The sequence below is a fragment of the Leopardus geoffroyi genome, chromosome B3, assembly GCF_018350155.1.
Source record: "Leopardus geoffroyi isolate Oge1 chromosome B3, O.geoffroyi_Oge1_pat1.0, whole genome shotgun sequence".
In the NCBI taxonomy this organism is placed as follows: domain Eukaryota; kingdom Metazoa; phylum Chordata; class Mammalia; order Carnivora; family Felidae; genus Leopardus; species Leopardus geoffroyi.
The window spans coordinates 3421626-3434609 of NC_059337.1; the positions used below are offsets into that span (position 1 = coordinate 3421626).

The following is a 12984-nucleotide window of genomic DNA, read 5'->3' on the forward strand; positions in this document are numbered from 1 at the left end:
CCTGTTGACTCAGACAGCCTCAAGGTAACCTTCACAGGTTAAGAAAGGCTGACGGGCAACCGGCGGAATGGGAGAAGACATCTGCAAACGACACGTGCGATAAAGGGTTAGTATCCAAAATCTAGCTAGCACTTACCAAACTCAAGACCCAAAAAACAAATAATCCAGTGAAAAAATGGGCAGAAGACATAAGTGCATGCTTTTCCAAAGACACCCAGAGAGCTAACAGACACGTGAAAATATGCTCAACATCACTCATCAACAGGGGACTACAAATCAAAACCACACTCAGATACCACCTCACACTGGTATCAGAGTGGCTAAAATGAACAAATCAGGAGACTATAGAGGCTGGAGAGGATGTGGAGAAACGGGAACCCTCTCCCACTGTTGGTGGGAACGCAAACTGGTGCAGCCGCTCTGGAGAACAGTGTGGAGGTTCCTCAAAAAATTAAAAATACAACTACCCTCCGACCCAGCAACTGCACTACTAGGTATTTATCCAAGGGATACAGGTGTGCTGGTTCGAAGGGGCACATGCACCCCAATGTTTATAGCAGCACTCTCAACAATAGCCAAAGTATGGAAAGAGCCCAAATGTCCATCGACAAACGAATGGATAAAGATGTGGTAAATGTATACAATGTAAATATTACTCGGCAATCCAAAAGAATGAAATCTGGCCGTTTGCGACAACGTGGATGGAACTGGAGTGTATTATCCTAAGTAAAAGAAGTCAGAGAAATTTGATTTAACAAATATCATATGATCTCACTCCTATGTGGAACTTAAGAGACACAACAGATAAACACAGGGAAAGGGAAGGAAAACTAAGGTAAAAAGAGAGAGGGAGGCAAACCGTAAGAGACTCTTAAATACAGAGACCAGACTGGGGGTTGCTGGAGGGGGGGGGGGAGGGGCTAGATGGGGGATGGGCGCTGAGGAGGGCGCTTGCTGGGAGGAGCACTGGGTGTGGGATGGGAGCGAGGAGTCACTGGGTTCTGCTCCTGAAACCGGTGCTGCAGTGCTCAATCAATCAATAACTTGAATTTAAATTAAAAAAAAAAAAGGCTCGACAAGAAGAGGAGGAAAGAAGGTGGCCCGAAGAGCTACGTCAAGGACAGGGCCGCGGGGGTGGTCACCAGCCAGGAGGCAGAGTTTCCGGAGGCACCAAGCATGAAAGGAAGAGAGCAGGTGGAACCTGAACACGTCTGCATCTCTTGAAGCCTGAAGGGCCCCCGCAAGGCCCCTAAGCACAGGGAGCGCAACTCTGCAAGGGGGCGGGCTCCTCAGTCCGCTTCCGACGTGAAGTGCGGGTGTGGACGATACGAAGGACCCCGGAGAGGGCAGATCTCGGGACCACAGAGCCCGGGCCAAGGGAGGTCCCCTGCTCCTTCCCGAGAGCAGGACCAGCGTCCGATCAAGGGACCTCTGCCACGGCCACGCGACGGGGTGCTGGCAACGCCTGTCCCCCCGCGTCCCTCAGGGACCAGTGTCTGCCGCATGTTCCCATGGGAACCGGGTGGCTGTCCAGCCAGACACCGCACTCCCGGCTCCGCCACCGCCCGCAGGCGTCCGACCCAGGTCTCCTCCCGGGACCGCAGGTGTGTGTGTCACTCCCGCCTCGCTGGCTCGAGAGGCAGGGTCTAGCCTGTTCCTTCTCCCCTGCCTGGTGGCTGGCGTGGCAACGGCCAGGACGGTGCGGAAGCCACGCGGTGAGGCTGGCGGAGAGGCCATCAGCCCAGCCCGGGGGGGGGGGGGGCTCCGCGGACGACGCGAACACAGCCCATCTAAGAGTGTTCTCCTGGGCTGCTGCATCAGTGAGAAGACCCCGTTTTGTTGAGCACCGGCTGCACTTTGGGGTCCTTTTTTTTTTTTTAACAAAATAAAACAAGAAGACCAACTGGTGTCAAGGAGTGAGAGAAGGATGCTTTTCTTACGGTGTCACTCAAGGTCCTTTAGGCCTGCACCACTCAGCACCTAGAGCCGCGCCAGGCAACAAGCATCAGAGAGACGCGTCTAGGGGGACGTGTGGCACCGCACAACCCGAGAGAGGCCTCCGCTGATACAGCAGACTGAGTACAGGCTGCAGCCTGGCTTTAATGCCGAATCGCCAGCAATTACAAAGTAGGTATGTTTTAAGTTTCCAAGTGAAGTTCGGAGACAAGAATGAACACCACTGGCAGACCAAAAATGACGAAGAACACGAGGGATATTTTGAGAGTGGGAAAGGGGCGGATGGAAGAAATTAAACTCAAAACGGTTCCCAAACAGGGATGCTCCAGACTGGGCCCCGAAGACGCCCGAAGAGCAGAGTCCGTGACTACTGGAAGCTGGGTGACCGGCTGGCCTTCTGGGAAAAGAGCGGCCAGGGGAGTCCCCCCCCCCCATTCTGGGTTTGTACCAAGCACCTGGGGGCCGAGGCATCTGCCCCCAGGAAGGAGTAGTGAGCGCAGGGACCTGAACACAAAGTCAGGGCAGTGCCCTGAGGGTGCAAACACCCACGAAACCCAAAACCAGTGCACATCACTCAGTAGACCCAGCAGGCACAGACACAGCACTATGGGCAAACCGACATGAAATCCCACATAAAAAGCTCTGCACAGAGGCACGAACATCCAGTGCCGGATGAGAGACAGCTTCGTAAAATAGATACCAGACGCCAAGAAACATACAAAGAGATGAGAATTAACAGAGACATCACATGCAGACTTTTAAAAGCTTAATTCATATTCTCAAAGGGATATGAAGAATCTAATTACTTGTAAAATTCAATCTTAAAATTAAAAAATTAGAATATTGGGGTGATAAGCAGAATAATAACCATTTCACCCCCACCCCATAAGATGTCTACATCCTAACCCCCCAGGACCTGTAGATTTCTTCCTGACATGGCAGAAGGGAATTTGAGGATGTGATTGCAGGTCTGGAGACAGAAAGATAACTCTGAATTATGAGGGCGAGTCCAATTTTATCACAACGTAATCACTTGTAAGGGTCCTTATAAGAGGAAGGCAGGAGGGTCAGAGTCAGAGAAGGAGATATATCTTCAATGGAAGCAGAAGTCAGACAGTTTTGAAGATCATAAACTGCCAGCTTTGAACATAAAAAAGGGGCCACAAGCCAAGGCTACAAGACAGCCTCTAGAAGGTGGAAGAAACAATAGATTCTCCCCCAGAGCCAGGAACACCGACACCTTGATTTAAGACTTCTGACCTCCAGAACTGTAAGACTGTAAGACCGAGAATAAATGTGTGTTACTTCAAGCCATACAACGTGTGGTCATTTGTTACCAGCAGGAAGCTAATTCACTTGGAAAAAGAAATTCAGTAGATGGGCTAAATAAATGAATGGGTACAGAACAGTCAAAGAAACAAAATATAAAAGGTGAAATCTCCCCAGAGGGCAGAGTGAAAACAACACGGATAGAGAAAGCAAGAAGGAAACGATGAGCCAAAGAGGAAGAGCCGGAAGTTTCAACATCTAATAGGATTTTAAAAAGGAAAACTCAAGAGACAATAGAGAAGAATATTTAAAGCATTAACGATTTTTTCCCGTCATTAAAAACAATATGAATAATCAGATTTAAAGAGGGGCGCCTGGGTGGCGCAGTCGGTTAAGCGTCCGACTTCAGCCAGGTCACGATCTCGCGGTCCGTGAGTTCGAGCCCCACGTCGGGCTCTGGGCTGATGGCTCAGAGCCTGGAGCCTGTTTCCGATTCTGTGTCTCCCTCTCTCTCTGCCCCTCCCCCGTTCATGCTCTGTCTGTCTCTGTCCCAAAAATAAATAAACGTTGAAAAAAAAAAAATAAAGAGTCAATGAGAACTAAGGGCGAGTAGGGGAATATAACCGATCTTCCCATAATTTTGCTAGAATTGCCAGGAGGAAAAGACAGCTTCACAACCAGGATCGGGCATCCAATACCCCTCACCTGAAAATTAATAGAAAAGAATAGACAAAATATCCATGAGGACACAGGAGACTTGAACTACGTTATCAGGCAACGTGACCTAATTGACATTTGTAGAACACTCTACCCAACACGAATAGAATCCACGTGCATTTCAAGTCAAGAACATTTACCAGGATGGATTCTACTCTGGGCCATAAAGCAAGTCTCAAAAAATGTTAAAGGGTACAGTTCGCACGGACTACGTCGTCGACCAAAATGGAATTAATTAGAAATCTAACACAGAAAGGTATCTGGAGAATCCTCCAAATGTAGGGAAGTAAACCATGGGTTAAAGACGATATCAAACGTGAAACTAGAAAGTACTCCGAAGAGGACGAAAATGAAGACAACATACCAAGAGCTACGGGTTACCGCTAACGGTGGTACTTCGAGGGAAAGACCAGCACTAAATACACAGATTAGGAAGGAAGAAAGGACGCAGTGACCTGAGCTTCTACCTCAAGAAATTACATGAAGAAGAGCAAATGAAATCCAAAAGAGAAGAAATAACAAAGACCGAAGTGGAACTCAGTGAGCTAGAAAACAGCAAGCAAGAGAGAAATCAATGCAACAGAAAACGGGTTCTTTGAGAACAGCAATAAAACTGAGGCATCAGTAGGCAAGTTGATCAAGAAAAAAAAGAGAGAAGATACAAATTTTCTATCAGAAACGAGAGCAGTGGGATCACTACAAACTCTATAGAGCTTACAAGGAAAATACGGGAATATATGAACAACTTTATGCCAATAAATCTGGCAACTTAGATGAAATGGACAAATACCTTGAAAGACACAAACTACCAGAGCTCACTCCAGAAGAAACAGATGCCCTCAATAGCCTGAGATCTATAAGGAAATTTAATTTGTGGTTAAAAAAACTTCTGCACAGGGAAACATTTATTTTAAAGAGTAACTTTACACTGAAAGCTGAGAAACACTGGGTTGGCCAGGGGGTCAACGACAGCATCAATTACAATTAACATCAATAGTAATAAATAATTCGTGTTGATGGAATATACCCCGAGAATGGCACCTGGCCTCTGTGGTGTGGCCCTGACTCCACATCCAAATCCCCAGTCTCATCCTGAAAAAAAAACGAGACAAATCTCAACTGAGGAACACTCTACAGAATATCTGAACACTACTCCCCCAAACTGCCAAGCTCATTAAACACAAAGACAGTCTTAGAAACTGTCACAGTCAAGAGTCTAAGCAGACATGATGACTAAATACAATGCAGTGTCCTGGAGGAGATCTTGGAACAGAAAAAGGACATTAGGTAAAAACTAAGGAAATGTGAATCAAGTACAGACTTTAGTTAATGATGTATCAATACAGTCTCACTGGATTACCAAACTAGTAAGATGTTAACAATAAGGGGAGAAAAACATCAAGGGAAACAGTTACGGGTACATAGGAATGCTGTGTACTGTCTCTGCAACTTTTCTATAAACCCATAACTATTCTAAAATTAAGTTTACTTAAAAAAAAAAAACAACTTTCTCACAAAGGGTTTATCCCATGAATATAAGACCGCTTTAATTAATTTAACCGAACTCACCATGCTAACAAACTAAAATAAAAACATATTATCATCTCCACAGATGCCAAAAAAGGCATTTGACAAAATCTAAAATTCATTCCTGATAAAAACTCCCAGCAAACTATGCCTGGAAGTGAATTCAATCTGAAAAAAGACATCTATGAAAAATCTACAGCTAACATCATACTTAATTAGGAGATGCCGAATGCCACTCCTCTCATATCAAAAACAAGGCAAGCATGTCCACTCCAACTACCCTAGTCAACATGATACCAGAGGTTCTAGCAAGTGCAAAAAAGGCAAGAAAAACAAATAAAAGCCATCATGACATCCAGTAAAATTGCCTTTATTTGTGGATGACATGATCATCTTTATAGAAAAACTACAGGATCTACAAAAAAGCTGCTGGAACTAATACGTGAATTTAGCAACATGGCAGGAAACGAGACCAATCCACAAAAACCAACTGTATACCTATACACTAGCAATAAGAAATTAAAACCTGAAATTTTATTAAAATGCTATTTAAAATCATATGAAAATTTTGAAGTATTGAGAGATTGATTTAAAAATGTACCAGACCGATCTGCTGAAAATAGTAAAACATGGCTGGAGAAATTAAGAAAACTTAAATAAGTGGAAAATAAAGTAGGCTGTGTTCAAGACTGGAAAGGCCATGTTGTTAAGTTGTAAATTCCCCCTAAATTGATGTACAGGTTCAACCCCAACCAATTCAAAATCTGAGCATGCTTTGTTTTGTAAAAATGAAAACACAGATGCTAAAATTCACATGGAAAGGCTACTAGAAGAACCCAACCCCTTTGAAAGAGACGGTCATGCTAGAGAATTAACACCGCCCTACTTCAAGACTTATGATGAGGCCAGAGCGAGCAAGACAACAGAAATATGAATGACAATGGAAATGTAACGATAGAACACTATGTGATACTGCTGTGAATATTATTTTTATGCTTATAACATTATAAATGGTTGTAACAGGATATGAAAATCAAAGTCGTATCTAAGGCTCCAGAACTATTTAAAAAAGAAAAATGGATGCCCATGAGACCGCCACGTAGAACTTGCAAACACACAAACCAAACCAGAAGAGATGGGAAACCAGTTTTCACAACTCTTGACCCCAAACTCATCTATGCTATAGATTCAGGAGATGGAGATGAGAAAGGGTTTTTAGAGAAATTTCTGGAGAGCTTGAAGGAGGGGGATGTCTTATGTTTTTCTTATTTCACAACAAGTCATGGGAGAGAGATTTTTTTCTTTTTAGAGAGAGTGCGAGCAGGGGAAAGGGGCAAAGGAAGGGGAGGAAGGGAGGGAGACAGAGAGGAAGAGAGGAAGAGAGAGAGAGAGAGAGAGAGAGAGAGAGAGAGAGAGAATCCCAAGCAGGCTCCATGCTCAGTGTGGAGCCCAACGCAGGGCTTAATCCCATGACCTTACGATCATGACCTGAGCCAAAATCAAGAGTTGGGACGCTCAACCAACTGAGCTACCAGGTACCCCGAGGGAGAGACATTTAAAAAGACTTGTAAGAGAGCTGGAAATATGCTCCCTGGAGCTTTAAGAACAGAAGTGGTAGATGGAAAAAGAGAGAAGAGGCCAACTCCAACCCCTTTCCTGACACCAATCTTCACACTTATAACAGGCCAGAGCTTGAGAAGGGGAAGCCCAGCTTCAAATCCAGATGGCACGGTGACTATTACATGAGGCAGCGCTGAGTGCTGCGTGTGCCTGCATTCACACACTCAGGTGAGTGACCCAAGAGCAGCCAGAAATGTCACGGGCCCGCCCGTGTCTCCCTCAAGAAGCAGAGGCCACCACACTGAACACAACAATGAGGCACAGAGGGGAGCCACCGTAAGAGTTCTGCATGATCAAAGTGATGGTTCTACAACGAAAATGGTGATTATGAGTAACCTGGAAGGAGGAAGGAGGAAGTGGGACGGGGAAGTGTATGGGAGGCCGAGGACAGGGAGCAAAGAGCTCATCTGCCGTATCAGGAAACCACAGATATTATCCCAAACCAAAAAAATCAAGAACTAATAGCATATTATTTAGAACAATGGAGCTAAATACCCAACAAAGAGCTGAAAGTGCTTTCCTCCGAGAACAGGAAATGAAGATGGGGAGAGGGCATAAAGGGAGACAGCTGCTTTTCATTAAAGGCCTTGTAGCACCATTTTCTTTTTAGGACTATATACACATATTAGTCCCATCATTTTTATTTTTTAATTGGAAAAAAAAATCTGAAAGGATAGTGATAGCATTGGAAGAAAATCCAGACCGTGTAGCTCCCACGGGCAGATGTGCTGCAGAGAAGTTTGAAATTCATGGGTGAATGAGACTTCAACTTCAGTGTCATACAAAAATTAACTCAAAGTGGACCATGGACTGAAATGTGCAAGTGTGAAACTTTGGCGAAAAAGCACAGAAGAACATCTTTAGGATCTTGGGCTAGTCAAAGGATTCTTAAGACTTCACACCAAAAAGCATGATCCTAAAAGGAAGAAATGAGAAATTGGACTGCACCAAAATTAAAAACTTTTGATCTATCAAAAACCCTATTAAGAGAATAAAAGGCTACAGAGAGAAAGAAAATACTTTCAAACCACGTATTTGTCAAAGGACTTGTGTTTACAATATATAAAGAACTCTAAAAACACAACTCTGGGGCACCTGGCCCCAGTAGGAATAGCATGTGACTCTTGATCTTGGGGTCGTGAGTTTGAGGCCCAGGTTGGGCACAGAGATCACTTAAATAAAACTAAAAAATGAGAACACAAAACACAAAAAACAAAAAACAAAACACACACACATACACAACAACAAACTACAGAAAAAAGGCTATCAATATCCCCATATGTAAGGGATTCTTATGAATAATAAGACAAAGTAAATGACCTAAAAGAAAAAACAAATAAATTACACGAACAGACAATTCAGACATGAGAAAATACAAATGGCAGACTAAAATACAGAGAGGAAGAAAATGTTCAACTTCCCTATTTACGACAAGGAAGATAGAATTCAATTTTTTACCCATGAATGGTTGGCAAAAATGGAAGTCGAATGATGTGGGTGTGGGGCAACAGGCATTACTACATCAAAAGTACTGTGCCCATTCTGAAAGGTAATTTGGCAATAGCTACTATCACTTCTAATTTGCATTCTCTGTAACTCAGGATTCCACTTCCAAGAAAGACTTGCCATGAGCACATGGAGGCAGACGAAAGTATACTGCTTTTAGCAAATAATTGGAAACAACCTTAGCGTCCACTAATAGGGAAATGGTAACATATAACGGAAAACTATGAAGCCGTTAAAAAATTGTGGGACAGAGATAGATCTATGCGCATGACACGGAAATTACTCCAAGAGATAGCGATGCATTTACAAAAGCAAGATGCAGAAGAATACACCTAGTAAGATCTTGTATTTGAGAAACAGAAAATAATCTAAAACTGTGCGTATATACTGCGGGTGTATGCGTATACGTGCACATAAACAGGACAGTACTCATACCAAATTGTTAACAGCAGCTACATCTAGGGAAGGGACAGGGATGGAGGGGGTGACCAAAAGACCTCCAGCATGACTTACACCACCTGAATGTTGTTTTTCTCTGTTGGATCCTTTCAGCCAAGAATGGATATGTGTCATTTGTCTAATTAAAAAATAATGATGCAGCACTTAAGACAGTGCCTAGCTTATAGCAGGAGCTCAACAAATGTTCACACTTTTCTAAAAACTAGGGAGATATTTTGAAAGAGTTAAAAATGTAAAGACAGAGGACAATGTAGCACGAAGGTTCCACGGCCAAGGTTTTAACGCATTAGAAGGCAGTAAGTGATGGAATTCTTCCTGGTGCTGGTTTTCGAAACTTGACTGAAGTATCCAAAACCAGGAAGCAGGCAAAGGGGCACTAATGGGGTGGGAAAGGGGATTCGCCCAACAGCCAAAGAAAAAAAGTCAGGGTCAAATACAGGGTCACGCCAAATACAGCAACAAGCAGTAAGCAAAAGCTTTGGGCAGCACCTCCTTGAAGAGCACACTCAGCAACACACAATGGTCATCTTACCTGTTGTCCTCGCGGACGAGGTGGTGGACACCCCATTGAGTTCACTAGGACTCCTTTTTATGGGCCGGGGCTTATATTCTCGTCTGGGAACGCTGGATGCGGCCGATATTCTGAAATATGCATTTTGAGACCGGTCAGACTTGCGAGGGAGAAGCCCGAGTCTCCAGACATACAGTTGCTCTGCCTTGAGGAGCCTACAGACTTGGGTGACAGGTGGCAGTTGTGACGGGGATGGTTTTTACGCACTGATTCGTGAGTAGCTCAAAGCGATAGGTGTAGGTGCCCAGTGGAGTTTTTCAACTTTGTATCTGCAAGAGCGTGTCTCTCGTAAGAGTCTCTGAGGCACCGGTCAGGTGCCAGGGTTACACTGGACACTCCACAGCGTTGGCTGCCTTTTCTCTCCTTCTGCTCATACAGAGAGAGGATTACGCAAACACGCTCACGTGAGCGCTGCGCGCACGCCCCGCCTACCGAATTGGATGCTTCAGAGACCAGCCCCACCTTGTGTCTTCCCTCTAGAATTCTGGCACTGATTTAAGCAAACATCCCTCCCAGTTCTCCCATTATCATAATCTCATACAAAAACAATATTCTGTTACAAAACCCGGTCAAGAAAAAGGGTAGATTTGTTAACCCATTACTTTAATTAATAGGGTCACTGGGCACACGACGTATGGTACTACTAACTTTCAGAGAAGTATAGAACACAGCATCATTAAAGGCTAAGAGAAAGAGCAGTCTTTCTTTGATGACTTTGATTCAGAAGGTTATTTTGGACTCTTTCAACGCCTCTAAGAGTCAGTAGTATGAACTTGGCCTCACATCTGTACTGGTGAGGTAAAAACACATCTTTTTACATATTTTCTGAGTATCGTGTCACACTTCTCCACATCCCTAGATGTTGGCAAGGAGGTATAAGCCATCGCCATCCCCAGCTTAAGTTCCCAAATCAGCCATGAAGCCAGGACGGTTCTGTAGGGTGAGCAACTATGTCTGGGTGCCCTGAACACAGGTCACAGAAAAGGGCTTTAGAAACACGAAAAGGGAGAAAGCCTGCCAGACTGCTCTTCCCGGCTCTGTCCCATTGGCCAGAGCCCCGTATTCTCTCAGTGCTATCCCACACCCAAGCATGGGAGCCAGCTAAAGAAAATTCAAAACAGGATGGTGTGGTGGGAAGGAGCAGACGAAGGGACAGACAGAGGGATTGATTCTGATGGGGTCCAACCCTGCAGCCCGGGCTTGTAACGAACGCAAAGGTTCTCACCGCATCTGTAGCTTGCTCTGTAGCTCCTGCAGAATCTCTGTGGACTGTTTGTGATAGTCTAAAGCCGCCTCTATAAACACAGCCAACTGGCTGACTTGTTCTACCTGCAGTGAAAGTGGAAAGTCATTCCAAAGCCTATGTAGTGTTCAGAGAGAAGGGAAACCAGCAACAGAGAGCCAGCTTTGCAGGGAAGCCCTGTGTCCTCCCCGGCTCTGGTCCATTTCATTTCATTTCATTTTTATCTCGGAGCCCCTCGTAAAAATCACCCAGGTCACGGTATAAAGCTATAGATTCTGGAAAACCATGTTCAAATTTATTTGTGATTAAAATTTGATTTAACTCGATAAAAGCTTGTTTTTTCCAATTAGATGATACTCCCAGGAGATTTTTGCGCTCTAATGTTCATGGATCTGAAAACAGAGAGATAAAGCTTTTCCAATTACAAGTGAGGCCAACATTTAGTAAATGAACTGCTTTCTTAGTGAAATGTCTCTACGGGCATTTTCTAGCTAAGTCAAATCAAGAAACTAAGTAAATGAAACTGTTCTCACGTAAGAAGCGAAATCAGCGACAGAGTGTGCACCAGGGCAAAGGCTTGCCTGCTCCCTAGATGTTTTTTGTGTTTTTTGTGTTGTTTTTTTTTTTTGCCATCAGCACAAAATCATCGCCCTGAAACACACAGCAAGAAGGAATGAACCATACAGCCTCTGGCATCTCTCATGAATCACGACATTCATGAAGTTAGTGACCAAAATACAGTGGATGTCAAAAAAACGAAGTCACGTAAGAAAGCCCAGAAGACCTGGGGAGGCATGAATCGAGGAAGAGACTTCTTCTGTGGGGCCTGGGAGCTTCCCTGCTTCCCCAACGTGTCTGAGCAGCTGCTATGCAAAAGCAGGGTTCCTTAGGCTGATGTCGGCCAGCCTCAGAGGCAGGACCTCTGGGTTGACGTGACGAGGACCCCAGCACGAGTCCCATGAACTCCAGAGAAGGACACACACCGAAATCAATCCCCCTCTTCCAAAGATTCCCCAAAGCCTAATGTATCGCCTCCATGTCCTAAGTAGCTCTGGGGCAAAGTCTGGCCTGCTCATTCACCCCTACACACTCACCCCATAAAACCAGCCATGGATTCATTCACCTTCAAAGACCCCAGCTGCTCCCATCTGTTGTTCAGACCAAGCTCCAGCTGCCTATTCGTTCACTTTCCTTACCCGCGCCCAGCATTTTAAACATGGGTTCAAATGCACACTTGAGCCATCCGTTCCGCTTGTGCCCCACTGTGATCAGCATCTGAACGAGGAAATCCGGCTGCGTTACACTGACCATACCACGCCCTGTGGCTAGAAAAGCAACAAGCCAGGCCTCAAATTTCCCCAAACCCAAAAAACAAAACAAAGACAGCCGGGCCCCTACAAAATCCTACGGATCTCTTAAGTTTCACCTCTTTGGCTTTGACGTTTAAACAAGTCCAGTGCCTCGGTCTAACTCGACCACAGGAGAACGCGCGGCAGAAGGAACTCTCCTCCCGACGGTGGGAGAGCTGCGATCTGGGTCAAATCTGGGCCACACCTCCCCGTCTTCAGTAAAGTTAGTTTCTATTTTAATCCCCACTTTGAAATTCGTTTGACGTTTCTCAGTTTCAAAGGAACAGCGAAAGAGCTAAGTGAATATTCCTCGAAACATATGGGGGGGGGGGTGGAGAGCAGGGAGGTGCAGACGGAAAGACTACCAGCTGTCCTGTCTGGCTGGCTAGAAGAGGTTGGGCGATCTAGAGGTGCCTTTGGAACTATTCATTCTCTGGCTGACTCCGGGAAGGAAGAGAACCCCGAGGCCCCTCAGAACCCGGGAGGGACCGCAGTGCGGCACGGCACCTGCTCAACACAACTCCTGCAGAGCTGGGACTCCGCTGCAAAGTCTCGGGCTGACAGTGAAGCCACGCGGTGTCACAAGGGGACCATCTGCCCCTTTATGCCAGAACAGGGAGGATTCCAGGCCAGAAGCGGCAAGGTGTGTTGCGGGTGGCCTCTGCCTCCCATCCCCAGCTGGAATCAAACACCAGGACAGGCAGGAACATGGCAGCGATAAAGCCAGGCCCTGCAAGGGCCTGTCCAGAAGGTAGAGCGTCTCTTCC

General features: G+C 45.4%; 1 protein-coding gene across 8 annotated transcripts in view; it reads right to left on the minus strand.

Moving 5' to 3' along the window:
* SH3GL3 (SH3 domain containing GRB2 like 3, endophilin A3) overlaps window positions 1-12984 on the minus strand; it is a 137159-nt gene that overhangs the window by 18910 nt on the left and 105265 nt on the right. For all 8 annotated transcript variants that reach the window (XM_045448589.1, XM_045448587.1, XM_045448586.1 and 5 more), the window contains 2 exons: window positions 10851-10954; window positions 9587-9696 (listed from right to left, as the gene is read on the minus strand). In XM_045448589.1, coding sequence (XP_045304545.1) covers window positions 9587-9696; window positions 10851-10954 — 214 coding nt within the window. The remainder of the gene's footprint in view (window positions 1-9586; window positions 9697-10850; window positions 10955-12984) is intronic.